This window comes from Herpailurus yagouaroundi, unplaced genomic scaffold (genome assembly GCF_014898765.1).
Source record: "Herpailurus yagouaroundi ecotype Mexico unplaced genomic scaffold, PumYag 139, whole genome shotgun sequence".
Lineage (NCBI taxonomy): Eukaryota > Metazoa > Chordata > Mammalia > Carnivora > Felidae > Herpailurus > Herpailurus yagouaroundi.
This window is the reverse complement of record NW_024412394.1, coordinates 13,180,549-13,202,667: the sequence shown is the minus strand read 5'-3', so window position 1 is coordinate 13,202,667 and position 22,119 is coordinate 13,180,549. Positions and strand designations below refer to the sequence as shown.

Below are 22,119 nucleotides of genomic sequence, written 5' to 3'. Positions count from 1 at the left end.
GGACAGTATTTAAGTTCAATGTCTAGATGGGCATGTATTTCAGGGTTAAGTGACTGATTTTTTTTTTTTTTAACCACACATGGTGGCCACACGTTTACCTACTTATAAAGTTGTCTTGATCACCAGCACTTTCCTGTTACGTTACAAATTCACGGTTGAAAATCTAGTTTTATGTACACTTCCTATATTATTTTAGGTGAACAGTCATTACAAAAAGAAATTGAAATACTGCTGTTAAATAGATGGGCTCCAAATGTACTTCTGTAATTTTATGCTGTCATAAATTCAAGCGAATAATTTTTATATCTATCAACCTCTTTTTATTTCCCGTAGAGGTTTGGGGCACTTTCAAAATCAATGAACGATTTACCAAAGACCTTTTGAATTCATCTTCTCCTTCATATTCCAAGTATACAACTGGAATTGAAATTCAAGTAAGCACTTTCTGCTTATTACATAAGAAATTGTTGGCTAAACATAAGTTCAAGTGTTTTCAATTCCGCGTGTTTATTTAATGCATATTCTTAATCATTCACATTCAATGAGTTATTACAGAACAGTTAATCACATAGCTCACAACTGACGTACATTGAACATTCTCTTTCTGGGAGAGTTTTAGTAATTGACTTCGTTCCATTTCTCTTGTGTTCACTTTTGCTCATTTATGTGAGTCATATCCTACCGAGTCTTCTTGATTGTTTTCTGTTTTTTTATTTGTCAAAAGAAAATTTTCATGATCTAGGCTCAATTGTCAGCATCTGGGATTTGTTCTGGAAAGAAGCTTCTCTTGTTAGAGGCTAAATAGAATTATTGAGAAAAATTCTGGACTATATAACGAAGTCATCCAAAAATTCGGTTAGTGCCCGTCTGCCTCGGATGATGGTTCAGATGTGATTTTCACTGAAGACATACACAGATACTTTCCAATAGATTCAGTTTCAATGCATATGGAAATTTATGTCGTATTTTTATGAGGGAGAAAACATACATTTCGGGGGTAAAATTGTGTTATCTGGCACCCAATCCCCCCTTAAAACAAATTGGTTCTTCCATCTTTATTAGCAAACTAAAAAATAAATGGTGTGACTCGTGTGTGTGTGTGTGTGTGTGTGTGTGTGTGTGTGTGTAGATTCTCAAGTGCCATTTGAACTATATTTGTATAATAGCAACTACCTCTTGTGGTATCTCTTTGCTCAGTGGTTCTGTTGGTAAATTTATTATCTCCATCAGTTTTTTGCTTAAATATCTTCCTCGAATGGGGGCAAAGATCAACATGTCGCCCTTTTTTCTGTTTGTAAGCTTAAAGAAGCATTCAAAAGAATTCAAGATTTTGAGTCGGTTCATGTCACCCAATTTCGGTAAGTAACACAATGGCCTTAGAAGGGCATCCTCAGAATTGTGCACCCACCCTGAAGAATTCCTAGTGCTAGGTTCCCAAATGACCTTGACAGCAAATAGGGCAGAACTGGTCTTTCTAGTATTCTTACTAAAACTAGACAAAAGTCTGTAATGCTTAGCCAAAAGGCCGAGAAGCGATTCTGTAATGCTTTTAAATGTCAGAAGAGGAAACTTAAATATTGAATGGCCTTCTCCAAGCTATAGATTAGAGACTGGAACTGCAAACCCACAGTGGGAGAACTTGGGATGAAGCAGGAGATCGTGGTGTGCACGTATGGAACAGGATGAGGGGTGGAGATGAGGGTTATGGGTTGCAGAGGGATGGTTTTTCTCTGTCCTAAGCACAGGGCGATATGGTACAAAGCTGTATAACTGGGAGCTGTGGGGGCAGCCTACGGTGAACCATTATATTTTTCTGCAGGTATCATGTATGCACCATAACTCATAACCCAGTAGGCATTGTCTACAGCAAATAAAGAGATATTTAGTAAATTATCTTTTTGTTTATGCTTTCATTCCAAAAGTGATATGGTTAGTTAGCCATGTGTACATTGATTCCTAACTATTTATAATCTGCTGGATAGAGGAAGTGGCATAGAGGTCAGAGAACTTGACTTCATATATATATATATTTTTTTTCATAGTTAAAGAATAGCTATAGGAAATTTTCAACAGCATTTGCCATCAATATACTGTCCTGGATCTTATCCTTCCAGATATCCCTTGTTCTTATATACAGGCCCACGTGGATAATTTTCTTTAAAATTCAGCACTAAGAAGGACACTGCTTCTTTTTTCTTTCTTTCTTTTTTTAATGCTTATTTATTTCTGCGTTGTTATTTATTTTTGGGACAGAGAGAGACAGAGCATGAACGGGGGAGGGGCAGAGAGAGAGGGAGACACAGAATCGGAAACAGGCTCCAGGCTCTGAGCCATCAGCCCAGAGCCGACGCGGGGCTCGAACTCACGGACCGCGAGATCGTGACCTGGCTGAAGTCGGACGCTTAACCGACTGCGCCCCACCACCCAGGCGCCCCAATGTTTATTTATTTCTGAAGGAGAGAGAGACAGAGTGGGAGTGGGAGAGGGGCAGAGGAAGAGGGAGACACAGAATCCGAAGCAGGCTCCAGGCTCTGAGCTGTCAGCACAGAGCCTGATGCGGGGCTCGAACTCACAAACCGCGAGATCACGACCTGAGCTGAAGTTGGACGCTTAACTAAATGAGCCACCCAGGTGCCCCACTTCTTTTTTCTTATACTAAAGTCTATACAATGAATCATATTTTCCTTCTGACTTTGCAGTCACTGAATGCATAGACAAACTTGAAACTTAATCAGTAATTTTTGTCTTCAATATTCATATTTTTCTTTACCTTGGTCCTGGCTTTCCATTTATATTTCTTCAAAAAAAATTTGTTTTCAATTTTTATTTTTGAGAGACGGAGAGACAGAGTGTGAGTCAGGGAGGGGTAGAGAGAGAGAGGGAGACACAGAATACGTAGGCAGGCTCCAACCTCTGAGCTGTCACCACAGAGCCCGATGTGAGGCTTGAACTCATGAACTGTGAGATCATGACCTGAGCTGAAACTGGACGCTTAACTGACTGAACCACCCAGGTGCCCCTCCATTTTATATTTCCTATGTATATTCCATTCCAAATGTCTTATAAGCTGTCTCCAATAATTTGTAGAAAAAGTCAAAGCTAAAATAGGCATAAGTCTATAAAATAATATTATTTAGGTTTCACTCTTTATGTATATGATTTAAAGTAAATCTTAATTTCTTAGTGTCTCAATTTATTTCTCTGTTAAACAGTACTGTTAATACATGTGGAATCTGATTTAGCTTCATTAAATCAAATGAAATAATAGGCAGGAAAATATTTTGGAAACAATGTTTTCTTGATAGAAGAACTATGTTGATGCAAAGACATTGTGATTCTCACTACCTAAAAGAATATTTGGATTTATTCATACATTGTGAGTGGTAGTTCGGTGTAGTGATTAAGAATTTGATATTTGGAGTATCAGTTAATAACTAATAATTGCTTGACCCAACTTCTCTTTAGGATTCCAGCTCCCTCATCTACATAATGGGGCTAATACAATGTGTACCTCATGGAATTATTGCAGGATTAACTTAATATATGTGATCTCACTTGTTTTCATGACTTCGAACACCATGTGTATGCTGATGGCTTCTAAATTTATTACTTGAGCTTGGCTCCTCTCATAAAGTCCAAACCCAAATATCCAACAACCTGTGAGCATCTCCACTTGGTGTTCTAGCAGGCACGTCACATATAATGTGTCCAAAACAGGGGTCCTCCAACTTTTCTTCTCAGAACCTTTAACCTACTTCTCCTGCTATCATGCCCATCTCAGTTACAGCGGTGCTAGTCTTCTAGTTGCAGAGACCCAAACTTGGAGTCATCCTTTGTGATCATTTTTTACTGAGATATAATTATGTACAGTGATATGCTCAAACCTCATGTGTGCGGTTTAATAAGCTTTGACAAATGCTTGCATCAGCCACCTTTTAATAAGACAGAACATTTTCATCACCCCGAAAGTTCCCTTGTGCCTCTTTCTAGCCAATTCGATGCCTTACCTGCCACTAGAAATAACCACTGCTCATTTTTCTATCATCATAGGCTAGTTTTGTCTATTCTAGAACTTCATACAAATGGAATCACCCAATGTGTAATTGTTTTGTGTGTCTGACTTCTTTCCCTCAGCATAATGTCTTCGAGGGTCATTCTTGTTTTTCTCAGTGTCAGGGGCTGCCTCCTTTTTATTGCCAAGTGCTATTCCATTGTATGAATATACCGCAATTTGTTTTTTCTATCCCTTGGAGTCATTCTTGACCGGTTCTTTTCTCCATTCCCAGCATCCTTAGCAATTCCAGTGGCTCAGTCTTCAAGTACAACCTGGCCATTTCTCTCCACATACACTGCCCCCAAGTTCAAGCCACCATCACCTCTTTCCTAATGGGTCCTCCTGTTTCCCCGTATTTCCCTCTCTTCAGTCCATTCTATGCAGCAGCCAGAGTGATGCTCTTCAGCAATAAACCTGAGCATACCACTGACTTTTACTAAAGAATAAAACCTTTTAATAAAAAATAAAATTCAAACTCTAAGGCCCTATTCGATCTGGCTCTTGGCTGCTTATCTAATATAATCTTCTACCATTTCTCTCCTGCTCATTGAAAACTTAGTTATGCTAGAATTCTTCAACGCAGTTGAAGAATTTGCACATTGAGAAGCAACTTCGGTTCTTGACCTGGCAGCTAGACTTTATCTTTTTTTTATTGTTTTTAATGTTTATTTATTTTTGAGAGAGAGAGAGAGAGAGAGAGAGAGAGAGAGCAAGCGGGGGAAGAGCAGAGAGAGAGGTAGACACAGAATCTGAAACAGGCTCCAGGCTCTGAGCTGTCAACACAAAGTCTGACGCAGGGCTCGACCCTGGGACCAGCGAGATCATGACCTGAGCCGAAGTCAGATGCTTAACTGACTGAGCCACCCAGCCACCCCTGGAAGCTAGTCTTTCAACTTGTCCCACTCATAGACATTTTCCTGCATGCGGGCCTTCACACGTGCTGACACGCTACATCGATGTTCTTTGCAATACTAGCTTTTCTTCTTATCATTTGGGCCTCAGCTTCAGAGACTCTCTGCACAGAAAAGCCTTTCTATCCAGCCTTATTTAAAGTGAGCCTCATCTCTACCTGCTATTCTTATTTTTTAAAGCTATTTTATTTTATTTTATTTTATTTTATTTTATTTTATTCTGGAAAGAGAGAGAACACACGAGCAGGGGAGAGGGGCAGAGGGAGAGAGAGCATCTCAAGCAAGCTCCATACTCAGCATGAAGCCAGCTTCAGGGCTTGATCCCACGACCCGGGGATCATGACCTGAGCTGAAATCAAGAGTCAGACCCTCAGTCAGCTGAGCACCCAGGTGCCCCTCCACCTGCTATTCTTATTATTGCACCTGTCTGTCATAACACTTAACTAAATGTATATATTATATATATATGTATATTTTATGTTATATAAATTATATATAATTGTTTATGTATGCTGGTCACTTGTTCCCTATTTGCCTTGTCTTCTCCACTAGAATGTAAGCTTCATGAAGGCAGGGACCAAATCTATTTGATGTGTTCCTGTGGACCCAATGCCGTGCATACACACGGCAGGCCCCGCGTGACTGAATGAATCTCATTTTTCTTTCCACATAGTCATTATAGGGATGGAAGCATCATTGCTGGGTTTGAAGTTGTGGGTTCCAGCAGCACATCTGAGCTGCTGTCAGCCATCGAACAGGTGGCTGAGAAGGTGAAGGCAGGCCTTCGCAAGCTGTTCCCACTAGAAGACGGCTCTTTCAGAGTATTTGGAAAAGGTACTACCCAATTCCCTTCCCTGGCTCAGGTTACGGGAGTCCTTTAATTAGTCGCCTCCTTGTGTCTTCGGGGAGTAGACTGGAAATGTTTCTGATACAGGATTGTTCTAAGACTGACTTTCCATAGACACAGTCAGCCTTTCCCCCCTCACCATGATGAAACTCAGCTTCAGTGGACTATTTCGGTGCGATCTGGTCTCCAGTTCCCAGGGCAGACACTGTGGAAGATGGGCTTTTCAGCAGGCTGTGGTGGAAACGACTCAAACTCATTACTGGTCACAATGTGAGAAGCTTTCAAAGGAACACACGTGCCACCCTGCCACGGCAACTGCTCCTCTTTTAACCGTATCATTACTACTTTGTTCCCTCGCTCCTGGAAGAGTTTCTGATTTTCTGACACTTCCTTGCAGAGTGAAACTCTTTCCTGAGAGTGATTGCACCCTGTCTTATTTCCACCTGCGGCTTACTAGCTGATAGCCCATCAAAAGCAAGAGTGCTGGCACAGATCAGACACGAGCCAGCCTTGGGGAAGGCGCCAGACAGGACAAAAGGGTACTGACAAGGCTGAAGCTGGGCATCAAGGACAGATTTCTACTCCTGAATTTTGCCTGGGTTATGTCTCTGAAAACATGACTTCTAAAGCACTGCCGTATGGTTTATACGGCATGCCAGAATATTTAGACACTTTTCCTCTTTGTTTCCATTTTTTTTCCCAGCCCAGTGTAACAGCATTGTCTTTGGATTTGGGTCCAGGAATGATGAGTACACTCTTCCCTGTAGCAGCGGTTACACTGGAAACATTACAGCCAGGTGCCAGCCCTCTGGGTGGCAGGTCCTCAAGGAGACATGTGTACACTCTCAGCTGGGCGAACTGAAGAAGGTGAAGCGTGTCTGTCTCGTATTTTGAATTTCACGGTGGGCATCCCCCAGTGAGCGTGGGCTAGGCGGTAGATAATATATCAATTTGTCTCAGTGGTTAGTGCACAGAGGTTGAGGGTGTTATCAGAGCCTGGCAACCCCAGGTTGTGTGGGCATGGGTAGCAGAGTCCAGGTGGAAGCCGAGAGAGTCAGAACAAGTCAGAGTTGATGTTTCTAGTGGGGAGGGTGCTACAGAGGAATGAGTCAATGCTGAAGAGTTCTAAGATAGTAAAACAGCAACTAAGCTGCCCTTAGAAGTCCAGAAAGCCGGGGAATCAAAGATCTAAGTGAAGGTGTGAGTCAGAAGCTGTAAACTCAGTACAAGTGAGAGGATCACACATCAGAAACCTGGGCAGGGACTGGGTCAGCCAGGGGTGAACCATATACAATGACAGAGCTGCAATGGATCTCAAGGGCCATCTGGCTTATCAACCCGTTTTTGTTGATCAGGAATTGAAAGACTAAGAGGCTAATGGTCCCTCTGGTAGCAATAGCACTGAACTAAAAACGTGATCACTTGATATCCAGTCCTGGACTATGACTTCCACATGATGTTTCCTTAGAAAGCTTCAGGTCCTTAAGGCAAGGTGGATAGAAAGATGGAAGCAAATGGTGAGGGATTAGAACTCAAGGAAAAGAAAGAAGGGACTCTGAGATCAGTTCACAGACACTATTTTGCAAATAGATGTCCATATTGAGCAGAACTTATCTCCCAGCCAGAGACCCTGCTATTGTAGATGAAACTCAGAATGATCTTTCTCAGAAGACTATAGAAAGTTTACTGCTTCCTTTCTGAGTTTTCTCATCTGCAAACTGGGGAGGGAGATTGGACCACATGGCTTCTGGAGCCTATCCTTGTTCTTGCCTTCTCTACATCGGTTCCAGACAGGGACCATAGCTGGGACTAGTCCCCTCCAAGTGTGAGGGCAGGCAGATCCCAGGTGCTTTGAGTAGAGAACAGCACTGTCAGTTGAGGAGAGCAAAAAGGAAAACAGATGGGATCTGATTCCTGGGTTGACTTTGAACGGAAAGGAATATCCCTTCTTGGCTGCCTTTCGAGCTAGCTCAGTGTAGCGAAGGCAGAGGGGAGCCTGAAGGAAGGAGCAAAACTCCTGATCCAATGAAAAGTGTAGTCCTATCTCCACATATGCCCTTTTGCCTTCTCATCCCACAAGGATTTCTTGGCATTGTATGGTGGATATAACATAGGACTTAGTGCCAGTAGAGCCTACCTTTCCACTTCCCGCTGTGTAGTTTGGAAAGTCACCAAATCTCACTGAATATCAGTTTCTGTATAATCAGGGTAAAAATGTATATGAAACACAAGCATTTTGTTGTTCTCTAGAACCTAACCATTTTTATTCCTAGAATTTCAGTGTGATCGCAGGCAATGCCACTGAGGCAGCTGTGTCATCCTTGGTGCGAAATCTTTCAGTCGTCATTCGGCAAAACCCATCAACTACAGCTGGCAATCTGGCTTCAGTGGTGTCCATTCTGGACAACATCTTGTCTCTGTCACTGTCAAGTCATTTCAAGGTGTCCAATTCCACCATGGAGGTATGGTCTGCCTGTGCTAGAAGAACCCACTGTATTTTTTTTTTTTTAAGTTTATTTATTTAACCCGAGAGGTTGGGGAGGGGGAGAAAGAGAGAGAGAGAGGGAAAGAAAGAATCCCTAATGTGGGGCATGGTCTCCTTAACTGTGAGATCATGACCTGAGCCTAAACCAAGAATGGGACACTTAACTGACGGAGTCACCTAGGCATCCTAAGAATTCACCTTAGGTGTGCTCCGTCTCTTAGGAAGAATGATAAAAGCCTGAGTTGAAGACCCACCATTGAAAAAGACCAAAGAGGGGCGTCTGGGTAACTCAGTCAGTTAAGCGTGGATTCTTGATTCTGGCTCAGGTCACTGTCCCTCAGGCCCCACATCAGGCTCTGTGCTGACGGTGTGGAGCCTGCTTGAAATTTCCTCTCTCCTCTCTCTCTGCCCTTTCCCCACTCGTGTTCTCTCTCTCTCTCCCTCTCTCTCTCTCTCTCAAAATAACCTTTGGGAAAAAAAGACTGAAGAGTCATGTAACAGTCTTTGTATGAGCTTTACTGCTTCCTCCACAGTGTACAATGAAGTCACGGGATTGATTATGTGAGTTCAAAGAGGGGCTGCCTCTAGGCAGGCTTAGAGGAAGGAATGAGCTTCTCCACCGTGTGGCACAGGTGCCAACTTTCTCCTGTCTTTGCAGTTATCTTTCCTGTGGCTAAAAGCTCTAATTTTAGTAGTATATATTTTAAGAACTCCGTCATTTTGACCGGGGAATTCAAGGTTTAGTTTGGATATTTAATTTTTTTTTAACATTTATTTATTTATTTATTTATTAAAATTTTTTTAACATTTATTTATTTTTGAGACAGAGAGAGACAGTGCATGAATGGGGGAGAGGCAGAGAGAGAGGGAGACACAGAATCGGAAGCAGGCTCCAGGCTCTGAGCCATCAGCCCAGAGCCCCATGCGGGCTCGAACTCACGGACCGCGAGATCCTGACCTGAGCTGAAGTCGGACGCTTAACCGACTGAGCCACCCAGGCGCCCCTGGTTTGGATATTTAAAAATTAGTTTAAGGGCACCTGGGAGGCTCAGTCGGTTAAGTGTCTGACCCTTGATTTGGCTCAGGTCATGATCTCATGGTTGTGAGATCGAGCCCCATATCAAGCACTAGGCTGGGCATGGAACCTGCCTAGGTTCTCTCTCTCTTCCTCTCCTTCTGCGCCTCCCCTTCGAGTGTGCACATGCTCTCTCTCTCTCAAAAACAAACAAACAAACAAATAAAAATTAGCTTAAAATTTATGCAAGTAAAACTTGCTTACTAAGAAATGCAAATGGACAAAAAATAATAATAAAGATATGTAATCTGGTCACCCTAGAATAGCCATTGCTTACATTTTAGGTATCACCTCAGTGCCTAGAAAATGACAAAATGACAAGTAGCACATAGAAGGTACTCAATAAATATTTCTTAACTAAATGTCCTTCCAACCATTTTGGATACATGCATTGTGTATGTTAAAGTACATAATATTTTACACAACTGGATTATAGAATGGATATGTCAGAGATGACATTAAATATAAATAGGTTAAACTCCCTGAATCAAAGGAAAGATGCTCAAAAAAATTGTTTTTAAAGCCTGGCTTTGTGCTGTTTACTAGAAGCCAGCTAAAACAAAATGACATAAAAAATTTAAAAATAAACTGAAGAGCACAGAGCAGGCAAACAGAAACCAAAAGAAGGCAGAGGTTCCAAGGGGCAGTACAAGAAGCGTGCTATGGGACTCAGGGCCAGAAGCCACAGAGGGCCCATTTAGGGTGAGACTCAGTCAGAGTGACAACACCTGGGGCGTTGACAATGCCTGGGAACCTGAGCCATAAGCCAGAGACACGGTCCACCTTTCAAGGGCTTGTTAGGAAAAGGAATCTCTTAAACTAAGACTGACACTTAAAACCCACAATAATTCCATGCTTCCTGGTTGCTTGTCCAGTTTTTAAGGATTTTTACTTTATATTCTCTTCTATTAAATGGTCATAAACACACATGGATTAAAACTTGAACGTCCATGACATGAATTTAGAACTTCTGATGTTAGCAAAAGAGACATAATGTTGGAGAGCAGTTCAAAATAACATCTTACTCCTTGAGCCTCAGCTGAACTATTAATAAGGCAGCCATGTTGGTCATCTCTGAGGACAGAAATGGGCCCTGCTGCAACCCACATCACAGGATTCTTTTTCAGCCGTGCTGGATCCCCAGTGTGCATATGAATGCCCTGGGGAGATCACTCTGAGACTTATATGATTCTGCTGACCCAAGTTTCTTAACCCAAAGCTTCCACCGTGCAGAGCAACTAAGCTGATTATTGCTGATGAATTTGAATGTGGTCCTCAACCAAGTCAACTCTCTGGGCATTTGTACTATACTTTTTGAAAAAAAAAAAAAATTTTTTTTTTTTTGCATTATTTATTTTTGAGAGACAGAAAGAGGCAGAGCACGAGTGGGGGAGGGGCAGAGAGAGAAGGTGACACAGAATCTGAAGCAGGCTCCGGGCTCTGAGCTGACAGCACAGAGCCCGAGGCAGGGCTCGAACTCACAAGCCATGAGATCATGACCTGAGCCGAAGTTGGATGCTCAACCGACTGAGCCACCCAGGCGCCCCCGCAATTGTAGTATACCTAATATTCTAATGACTCTCTGCTCTTAGTCCTCTGAACTGCTTATTCAAAATGCAAACCGACTTTCATCCTTGTATTTCAGGATGTCATCAGTATTGCTGACCACATCCTTAATTCAGCATCAGTAACCAACTGGACGGTGTTACTGCAGGAAGAACAGCATGCCAGCTCACGATTACTGGAGACACTGGAAAACATCAGCAGCCTTGTACCTTCGACAGCTCTGCCCCTGAGTTTCTCTCGGGAATTCATTCACTGGAGAGGGATTCCAGGGTCCCAAAGCCAACTTGAGATGGGTTACAGCTATGAGGCTAAAATATCGCCCCCAAATACTTCCATTCCCATCAGAGGCCATGTGTTAATTGGGTCAGACCAATTCCAGGGGTCCTTTCCAGAAACTATTATCAGCATGGCCTCGTTGACCCTGGGGAATATTCTATCCATTGCCAAAAATGGAAATGCTCATGTCAATGGGCCAGTGATATCCACGGTTATCCAAAACTATTCCATAAATGAAATTTTCCTGGTTTTTCCCAAGACAGAGTCAAATCTGAGCCAGCCTCACTGTGTGTTTTGGGATTTCAGGCATTTGCAATGGAACAATGCGGGCTGCCACCTAGTGAATGAAACTCCAGACACGGTGACGTGCCAATGTACTCACCTGACCTCCTTCTCCATACTGATGTCACCCTTGGTCCCCCCTGCCATCATCCCCTTTGTGAAATGGATCACTTTTGTGGGACTGGGCATCTCCATCGGAAGTCTCACCTTATGCCTAATCATTGAAGCTCTGTTTTGGAAGCAGGTCAAGAAAAACCAAACTTCCTACACGCGCCATATTTGCATGGTGAACATAGCCTTGTGCCTCCTGATTGCTGATGTTTGGTTTATCGTTGCTGCCACTGCAGACTCCACAGTAAGCTTTTCTGGAGTCTGCATAGCTGCAGTGTTTTTTATGCACTTTTTCTACCTCTCCTTGTTCTTTTGGATGCTCATGCTTGGCATCCTGCTAGCTTATCGGATCCTCTTTGTGTTCCATCACATGGGCCTGCATTTGATGATGGCTTTCGGGTTCTGCCTGGGCTATGGGTGCCCTCTCATCATATCTGTCATCACCATTGCCGTCACGCAACCTGGCAATGGCTACGAAAGGAAAGACGTGTGTTGGCTTAATTGGTCTGATAAGAGCAAACCCCTCTTGGCCTTTGCTGTTCCTGCACTGACTATTGTGGCTGTGAATTTGGTTGTGGTGCTATTAGTTCTCACAAAGCTCTGGAGGCCCACTGTTGGAGAAAGGCTGAGTCAGGACAACAAGGCCACTATTGTCCGCATGGGGAAGAGCCTCCTCATCCTGACCCCTCTGCTGGGGCTCACCTGGGGCTTTGGCATAGGAACAATGGTGGACAACCGGAATCTGGCTTGGCATGTTATTTTTGCATTACTCAATGCATTCCAGGTAAGAACAATAAGAATAACTTCTTATATCATCAGGTGATGGGAATAATTATAGAGAACTGAGGTTGGTGATACCACTCTGGAGGCTATCTCCTCTCCTGGCCCCACCAGGTCTGTAAACCAACAATGCCTGGCAACAGTGAATAGAAAACAAACAAACAAAAGGATCCATATTTTCCAAGAGTTATTCTTATACTGAAGCGGACTATTAGACTTCTTCAGTAATCCATCCCAGGATTTTAATTTTTGAGAGAGAGACAGAGCGTGAGTGGCAGAGGAGCAGAGAGAGAGGGAGACACAGAATCTGAAGCAGCTTCCAGGCTCTGAGCCGTCAGCACAGAGCCCGATGCGGGGCTTGAACTCATGAACCATGAGATCACACCCCGAGCCAAAGTCGGACGCAACCGACTGAAGTCACCCAGGCACCCCTCCATCCCAGGATTTTAAATCTGTTTGAGTTCATATAGCTAACGTTAATCCCTCTTGCTGCTGAGTCAGTCCCCTTTCTCTTGGGCAGACCTCTCTGCAAAAGCACACAGGGAAAGGGAAAGAAATCAAGAGTGTTTGTTGACTCTGCATGGTGCAAAGGAAGTCTCTAGAGCATGACAGAGCAGGACCTGGCAAACTGTAGCCAGCTCTGTTTTTGTAAATAAAGTTTTATTGGAAGACAGCCACACCAGTTTGTTTAGATACGGTCTGCGGCTGCTTTCTTTACACTGGCAAAGCTGAGCAGTTGCGATAGTATGACCTGCAAAGCCCAAAACATGTCCTCTCTGGCTTTTTCTAGAAAAAGTTGGCCTACCCCTGCTGCAAAGCATGGGTTTTACATTCCACAACCAGAGAGTGGTCAGAGAGTAGGTAGACAAAGTAATCTTTAGGATTTGATGAGTCTGGAAGAGAGCCTTTAATCCTGGTTTGACGAAAATTTGCTGGTCCCCTCTGGACAATGATTCGGGAAGGTGGTGGTTAAACATTTGAGCTCTGTACTTAAATAGGTCTCAGCTCAAATATGTCACGTTATCAACTGTGACCAATAAAAAATTATTTAATCTCTCTTTCAATTCTTTCATCTGTTAAATGGATAATATCATTACCTGTATCATAAAGTAGATGTGAAGATTAAATGGCATAAGTTAGCTCTTAGCACAGTGCCTGGCACATAGCAGATGCTAATACGTCTTCTAAAAGCGAGTGGTTTTCCACCTATGTTAGCATACTGGTGAATGTTTTCAGTGGTGGGACAGATGGCAAACCTCGAAAGCACGGACCTAATGGTGACGGGCTTAGGGAGCTTCTGTTGAGGGCAGACCCATGGTGATATGCTGTGTGAACAGGCACCAGTTGAGGGTGCTCTGACAGGGAAGAGGATTCCAAGGTACAAGAAAGCCTCTTCCAGGGGTTCCCCAAGGGTGGACTTGATGGAAAGGGTGCAGATAAAGGTCCTCCGTTTGATCTTAGGGTTGGACCTCAATGCCCACTGCCGTCATAAATGTTTAGTCAATGTTTATTTAATGCCTATTCTAAAGAAAGACTAAGATATAGAGGCAAATGGAAGTGATTTGTATTGGGTTTAGGATGACACAAGGGGGAAAAGAAATCTCGGCACGCATTTAAAACTTTATTCACTCACTTCTTTATACATTTGACACAAATATTTTTGAGGGCTTGTGTTATGCCAGGCATTGGGGAGTGACCCAGGGTCCTTGCCTTCAAGGAGCCCACTGTCTAGTAGGAAGACAGACAAGAAAACAACTTCCATGTTGGGTAATAGAATAGTATTACGTATCAGTGCTTCATTTTTCTGGAAAAGATAAGACCATGCACGTGATCTATTCTTTTTTTTTTTTTTTTTTTTTTTTAGGGTTTTTTCATCTTATGTTTTGGAATGCTCTGGGATAGTAAGGTATGTGTGTTCATTTCTCTCTTTATCTCTTTCTTCTTCTAATCCAGGCATCCAACCCAATAAGATTTCTGGGCTCTTATTCACAATAGAGGTGAGACCCTGGGTAGTTTTGTAATCAAATTCTATAATTTTATAAAAGGTAGACTCAGGAAGACTCAGTGGAAATACTCACCTCTGATAATAAAACTATATAGAACTAATCACAACATACAATGTGAACATTGTAGACAAAAAAGGGAAATTGTTTTTACTTTTCATTTTGCTGCTTTTATCCACCGTTTGGCAGTCATTGAAGAGCCAAAGTACTTTCAGGAAGGTTGAATTTTCTGTTTCTCCTCGATTAAATGTATGCATTTACTTAGAACATGCTGAAAGAAGTATCTCCTCCCATATTTCTAGAGTTTTAATATGGTAAATATTAAATAGCCTTTAACATTAAATAAAATCTCTAATGAAGGACAACCAATGTGAGCAAAAGATTATGGAAAAAATTTTATATCAACTTGTTTCATTATTTTGCCCAAGCTTTGAGCAAGTCTGTTGAGAGACGTAAAGACAGTAAGCTAAGCGATACGGACTTTGTTTTAATAAGAAGATAAGAATATTTTATAATTAGCACAATTTTAGCACATACACAAAATCCCTGTTTACAGAGAAGCAATTTGCTGTTCTTGAGGAGACTAAATCATTCTCTTAATGGCATCATTCACATGGTCAGGAAAGTCTTTACTTCAAAGATAAATTTCAACTTAGCAATTATTATAAATTACTATTGCCTAGGATCTGAATTATGACAGCTTTTGGTACTGTTGTTCTTTGTTGAATCTTAGATTTGTTTATAGGTAAAGCAAACAAATATAACAAATCCTTTCATCAGATAGCCATGGTTAAGGTCTATTAAGCGCTTCCGGGAAATACCTCTAGTAAACAACAATTCCAATCTGTAGTTTTGTTCTGGATTTGTCTTTTATGATTGAATATGTGCCTGTCTTCAATATTTCTTTGTTGCCTTATAGCTGCGACAATTGCTGTTCAACAAATTGTCCCCTTTAAGCTCTCAGAAGCAAGCATCAAAGGTAATCATCTGCTGCCATGAGTCCAATGCCTGAAGTTCCGGTTTCATGCTTTTCTCTGTGTGCCGTTTTACAGCAAGCCCACTTTTGCATAACCCCTTGAGTTTCTGGCACCATTATATTTCTGTTATCTGGCATGGTTCCTAGCACAGCGTCAATACTCATAAAGTTGAGTGAGTGAGACAATGAATGAGTGAATGAATGAATGAGTGTATAGATGAGTGAATGAGAAGGCAGGGAAAGTTACAAAGATGTTCAAGCCCTGAGGTCTGTGGGTGTTCTTGTGGGCAACTACCTTTGAGCAACCATTTGCTTTAGTCTGACTTGTCTGCCAATATCTTGAGTCAGTGAGACCCTCTTCTCTGAATGACTTTCTGGACCTCCTGCAGACCATTTTGCTTTCATAAAAGTAAACGGTGAAGTCCTTGATTAACTTCTAATATGTGAAATGTCCTCTCTGAGTTTTCCCTCTTAAGTGGGTATAACTGTCCCTTGCAACTGTAGCTCTTACATCTACAAACGGAGACATTTGTATGGCAACAGAGGATTCCTGTTTCATTCTTTGCCATGATAGTGCAATCCATTTAAGGAGAATATAGTAGAAACAAACCCCTTTGTGTTCATATTTTGTATTTTTGAAGTCAATTTAGTCTTTTGCTTTTCAGCAAAACACTGAAGGCCTTTCAGAACGAGCTCTAAAGCAGAGATTTTTGTGTTTGATAGAAGTCAACTGACTTAAGTCGATGTAAACCTACATGGTGTTTAGAGATTTTTATAAGGGACAAGATAATCTTTTGAAATAATAATAGTAAAAAAAAAAAAAAAAGCCCAACTGTGAAGAAATTAACCTTTGACCTTAAAATTTTTCCCTGGCTCTGCATTTCCTAGTACCGGAAATTGTTGTGAGTTAGGGATCGGTGGCCCGTGAGAGCATACCTGCCCTGTATTTTTGACTCAGTAACCAATTGGCTGAATGACTTTAGGAAAGTCACATGGTACCTTTTGGTTTTAATTTTTGTTTCAACTGTTAATATTAACTGTTGGGCTGGTCACTCAAAGCAGAAGTTCTGACTTTCTGTGATTTTGAGTTTATGTCTTGAAGAACCAAACTCTTCAACCAGAAAATGTGAAACTAATAAATCACTCACTATTCTTCAGAAAAGGAGGGAGCTACAGCATATGTGACTGCATTATAGAAAGACCTGAAGTTAACAAGGTAACACAGGACACCCCCCACCCCACCAAGCAGGAAGTCAGAATTTTTCTCATTTGAAAACCAAAGAGAGAAAAACACCCCAACATAAATTAAAACAAAAACAAAAGTAAGGATGCCTGACAGTGTTTTTTCTCCCTGTTTCTAATGTAAAGTGTTGACACTGGTCAGCAGGCAGCTGTGGTCACTGAGGCATCTTGTGGATTTGTACTCCTTTTCAAATGTCATTTTTTTTAAATTTTTTTTTTTACGTTTTATTTTATTTTTGAGAGAGGGAGAGACAGAGCATGAACAGGGGAGGGTCAGAGAGAGGGAGACACAGAATCTGAAACAGGCTCCAGGCTCTGAGCTGTCAGCCCAGAGCCTGACGCGGGGCTCGAACTCACGGACCGCGAGATCATGACCTGAGCCGAAGTCGGCCGCTTAACCGACTGAGCCACCCAGGTGCCCCTCCAATGTCATTTTTAAATCAGATGACAAAAGTGGGACTTTGTTTTCGGGTTAGGTGGCTCACTTGCTTTAAAATAAATGTATATTTGACAGAATACAAGATGGGTGTTCGTAATTTCCCAAGGCTCATGGAGACCCATGGTGTCCCTTTGAAATTTCATCACAAATTTCATCACAAATTACCACCATTTCCTCACTTAGACATTATGTAAATTGATGACATTGATCACTGGGGTCATGGGGTGCAGGAGTGTGCTTAGATGAACACCAATTTTGTCCTTACCGGAGAGTCACTCCCCTTGTGTCAGCAACTGAGCAGTGGGCATGGGCCAGGTATTAGCTATCCCCTCCCTCTAAAATGTCCTTGCAAAGGGAGAAGCCACCACTTGCTGTGGGTGAGAAAGCACTGCCCCCTCCACCTGTGACATGCATTGTCTTTACCCTCATCTATTGGCTGTTGCTAAAGTCAATGACATTCAGCTACAGGAAGACTGATATGTATGCCTTGCAAAGAGTTGCAATATGCCTGGAGAAGAGTGGATCAAGAGGGATGAGGAAGAGGTATTGTGTTACAAGTTAAGCTGAAGTCACATTTAAATGCTGAGGAAGTTTGAATGTAAAACAGGAACCCAGATTACCCCGGTTGAGGAGTGAGAAGGGGAGGGAAAGATACCTCTGTGGGAATGTTCCTGCAAGAAACTCGTTGTGAGAGAAAAGAGAGTGAGGGTGGAAAGCAGACGCAGACTCAGGACAGCAGTGATGGTAGAGCTGAGTCACGAGGATGTGAGCAAGTCCATATGCTGGGAGGGATGAGCCAGCAAAGATAGTCTGAAGACAAATGGGGGTTGGGAAGGATGACTGAAGGAAGAAGATTCTTGGGAAGGCACATGGAATAGCTCGACTTAAGACAGAGGGGTCAGACTCTTCCCTGGACACAGGAAGCATCAGTTTGATGCAGATAGAGCAACGTGTGTAGATTGGGCCAGGGGGTGAGAGAATTCAGACCTGTATACTTTTTTGTTTTGTTTTGTTTTTACAGTAGGAGAAAAGGCTGTCCAATAAGAGATGGGAAAATCAATGGCAAAATAGGAGTCTTAAAAGGGCAGTGAAATTTGGGTTGTTGGCTGAAAGGAATGAAAGTAGCCCACAGTGTTCTCCACAAGGACCATCCCTCAAGCCGCCATGACACCGTGTGGACCCATGGTGCAGTTTCTCTCAAGTCCTTGCTGAGGGCTCAGGGACCCTTCTTGGCCCTTCCATCGTCTCTAGCCATGTTCTCTGCAGCTCTTCACCAAGAGGCAGACACTGGTGGCCTCTACAGAATTTCCCTCCAGAAAGAAGATATTTAATTATTTATGGTTCCAATGATTCAGGTCCTTTTATTTGACCAAGAGCTTAGCCCCATATATTCACATGTCTGAAGAGGCTGCTTTACCTCAGACCATGTAGAATCTCTGAGTGTGTTGAAATCTAAGCAATCTAAGATTCTTCTCTCTCTATGGGGCAGGATGCAGTTTTAAAAGCAATGATAATGACCGTAGAATTTTTCTTTAGTATATGTTTACTAAGTCCTGAATCTAGAAAATCAATTATTTTGCTTTGGAACTTTCAGACATTTCTCATTCCTCTCTCTATGATAATTTTTTTTTTCCAGAGCTCAATGTGGGGTAGCAGCTTCTATATTTCCATGAAAATCAGGAGCTATCACTGGGTTGCCCACTGCATATAACAAGAACCTTTTTTCTTCCATCTTGATTTAGCTTCCTCATGATATGGACAGTGATAGAAAATGGATCTTATTCTTTCTAATATTCCTGTTGCCTAACATAGTGTCTAGCATACAGTGGTACTCAATAGGAGATGTTAAACTGATGAATAAATCAACTGGTGAGTGGAAAAGGATACAGTGTATCTTAACACATTTACCTTTCACCATAAGAACATATTCTTCATTTTAAAAATTTGATTTCAGTGAGATAATTCAGTTTTCAAACTTTTGAACTCTATTTAGCCTCTGCAGCAGTTGCTAAAGGATTATTCACAAAGGGATTTGAATGCTAAGATGAGTGAGAATAAGGCAAAGTTTTATTTGAGACCATTTTTATAGAACTATTGCTTTTCTCTCCTGGGGTTTCTTTCCTAGTGATACATGTGTGAACCAAAGAAACGTAAACATAGACATGAAAAAAGATAATGCCTTCTTTATTTTATTTATTTATTTTAATGTTTATTTTTGATAGAGAGAGATAGAGTATGAGCAGGAGAGGTGCCGAGAGAGAGGGAGACACAAAATCTGAAGCAGGTTCCAGGCCCTGAGCTGTCAGCACAGAGCCCAACATGGGGACCCACGAGCTGTGAGATCATGACCCAAGCTGAAGTTGGGCACTTAACCGACTGAGCCACCCAGGCACCCCAATAATGCCCTCTTTAAAACTTCTTTCTGGTCTGGGGCGCCTGGGTGGCTCAGTCAGTTGAGCGACCAACTTCGGCTCAGGTCATGATCTCACAGCTCGTGAGTTCGAGCCCCACCTCGGGCTCTGTGCTGACAGCTCGGAGCCTGGAGCCTGCTTCGGATTCTGTGTCTCCCTCTCTCTCTGCCCCTAACCCACTCGCATTCTGTCTCTTTCAAAAACAAACATTAAAAAAAATTAAACAAAAAAAAAAAAACCCTTCTTTCTGGTTTGTTGTTAGAAGTTGTGAGAATATACAGGAACACAAGATTCACTTAGAAATAAGTCCTTAGGCATTTTAAAAAGATTAAAGCAGGAGAAAGCGTAAGAAAGGAGTACTCTAATAAAACAGAATAGTGCACCATGTAAATGGAGTAAAGGTTCACTAATGACATTAAGATGTCGGAAATGCAGAGCATCACTAAACGAATAGAATTAATTTCCGAATGACTTGTTTTTCTTTTATGCAGCAGAACTCAACAGATGTATCTGCCAAACCCAAATTCCCAAAGCCTTTCAACCCACTGCAACACAAAGGTGAGTTAACAATAAGCCAAAGGTTAATAAAAAATAGAAGAAAGAATATGAATATATCACATGAGGAAAATTGAAGGGTACTTTTAAAAACCTCAGGTGGGATGTATAGGAATATGAGCTGGTCATATGTCTGAAGTTCATCTGGATGGTGCTCAGGGCTGACCGAACATTGTTAGGGATTTGAGGGTCATGGAGACCCATGGTGTCCCTTTTAATTTCATCACAAATTACCACCATTTCCTCACTTAGACATTATGTAAATTGATGACATTGATCACTGGGGTCATGGGGTGCAGGAGTGTGCTTAGATGAACACCAATTTTGTCCTTACCGGAGAGTCACTCCCCTTGTGTCAGCAACTGAGCAGTGGGCATGGGCCAGGTATTAGGCATCACCTCCCCTCTAAAATGTTCCTGCAAAGGGAGAAGCCACCACTTGCTATGGGTGAGAAAGCACTGCCCCCTCCAGCTGTGACATGCACTGTTTTTACCCTCATCTATTGGCTGTTGCTAAAGTCAATGACATTCAGCTACAGGAAGACTGATATGTATGCCTTGCAAATAGTTGCAATATGCCTGGAGGAGAAGAGTGGCTCAAGAGGGATGAGGAAGAGGTATTGTGTTACAAGTTAAGCTGAAGTCACATTTAAATGCCCAAGTCTCACTACATGTTAAATTAGGTTAATATCTTTATGAGGGCAGAGAAATGGGCCACTCACGTTAGCTTCTAAGAAAAATTATTTGAATTCCAAATAAAGTTCAGGTGTTTGAACTTGAAAAGGCTTCCCTCCCCAAATGTCCAGTGTGCCCACCCAGAAACCTTGGGTCCTGTTATCACTGTCACCAACCAGCCTGCGTGTTGTTTACAAATCTCTTAACCTTTTTGGATGTTTGTCCCTCGTCAGTAATATGAAAAACCTAAGAGATCACAAAGTTTCCTTCTAGCAATTACATTTGATGATCTCACACCTACTTTATCTCATCTCTGAGCCGTATCTGAAAGCTGTGGTTCTTCTCTTCTTCAATGAGAGATGTCTGATGAACGTCACGTCTCTTGGGAATTAATGAAAATGTGGCTGCCTATCAGCCAACTACATTCTATAGCTTTCCCTATCATCTTTCCGGAGCTGTCCAGAGTTGTAAGGACCTGGCTAGGCATATTTTCATTTTGGTCTCATGCTTGATTCCGACATAGAAGCAGTAACTCTTATTGTCTCTTTCCTCTCCTAGGCATTTATGCTTTTTCCCATACGGGAGAATCGTCAAATGACATCATGCTAACCCAGTTTTTATCAACTGAGTAAGGCTGCGAACCATAAAATCAAGGGAAATTTTTGGTGCAACTTGACATTTAGAACTAAATGTCAGTGAAAAAATTAGCACAATATTAGATGGAATTTTCTGATGTGGGCATCTGGAATAAAATCAGAAGATTTCACCAGCTCTATCCCTGCTCTTTTTATCTTCATTTATTTTTTTTTAATTTTTTTTTTCAACATTTATTTATTTTTGGGACAGAGAGAGACAGAGCATGAACGGGGGAGGGGCAGAGAGAGAGGGAGACACAGAATCGGAAACAGGCTCCAGGCTCCGAGCCATCAGCCCAGAGCCCGACGCGGGGCTCGAACTCACGGAGCGCGAGATCGTGACCTGGCTGAAGTCGGACGCTTAACCGACTGCGCCACCCAGGCGCCCCTCTTTTTATCTTCATTTAAACGGAACCGTTTATTTCCATGTGGTTTGACTCAAAGGAATTGCTTCATAAACGTAGGAAAGTAGGTTTTATTAGAAGCTGCGTCCGTTGTACCAGCTTTTCACTGCCACAGACTGCAGTTTCCTTTTTCATGAAATAGCATTATTCTTGTCACATTCCCAGGCATCTGAACTGCAGTCAGAAACCGTCACGAAATCACCTGAGGTAAATGGATGGCCCACGTTCGCTTCCTATCAAAAAGTCATTGGCGCAAATTTCCTAGAGAAGAGGCATTTCCCTCCCAAATTTTCCAGTTGGATTTTATCCTTTTTTTTTTTTCTTTTTTAGGATCAGCCACTTACCTTTGCAACTCATTCAGAAATAAAATGAAAAAATTCTATTTCACACAGC

General features: G+C 42.1%; 1 protein-coding gene across 3 annotated transcripts in view; it reads left to right on the top strand.

Annotated features, from left to right (window-relative positions):
* ADGRF1 (adhesion G protein-coupled receptor F1) overlaps positions 1 to 21,462 on the top strand; it is a 41,219-nt gene extending 19,757 nt beyond the window's left edge. For 2 of the 3 annotated variants that reach the window (XM_040473710.1, XM_040473709.1), the window contains 10 exons: positions 334 to 434; positions 1,300 to 1,358; positions 5,639 to 5,799; positions 6,516 to 6,679; positions 8,086 to 8,274; positions 11,018 to 12,391; positions 14,252 to 14,293; positions 15,310 to 15,369; positions 19,950 to 20,016; positions 21,246 to 21,462. In XM_040473710.1, coding sequence (XP_040329644.1) covers positions 334 to 434; positions 1,300 to 1,358; positions 5,639 to 5,799; positions 6,516 to 6,679; positions 8,086 to 8,274; positions 11,018 to 12,391; positions 14,252 to 14,293; positions 15,310 to 15,369; positions 19,950 to 20,016; positions 21,246 to 21,319 — 2,291 coding nt within the window. In that variant the 3' untranslated portion in view covers positions 21,320 to 21,462. The remainder of the gene's footprint in view (positions 1 to 333; positions 435 to 1,299; positions 1,359 to 5,638; positions 5,800 to 6,515; positions 6,680 to 8,085; positions 8,275 to 11,017; positions 12,392 to 14,251; positions 14,294 to 15,309; positions 15,370 to 19,949; positions 20,017 to 21,245) is intronic. The other variant, XM_040473711.1, reaches the window with a different exon arrangement.
* Positions 21,463 to 22,119: the final 657 nt, after the last annotated feature.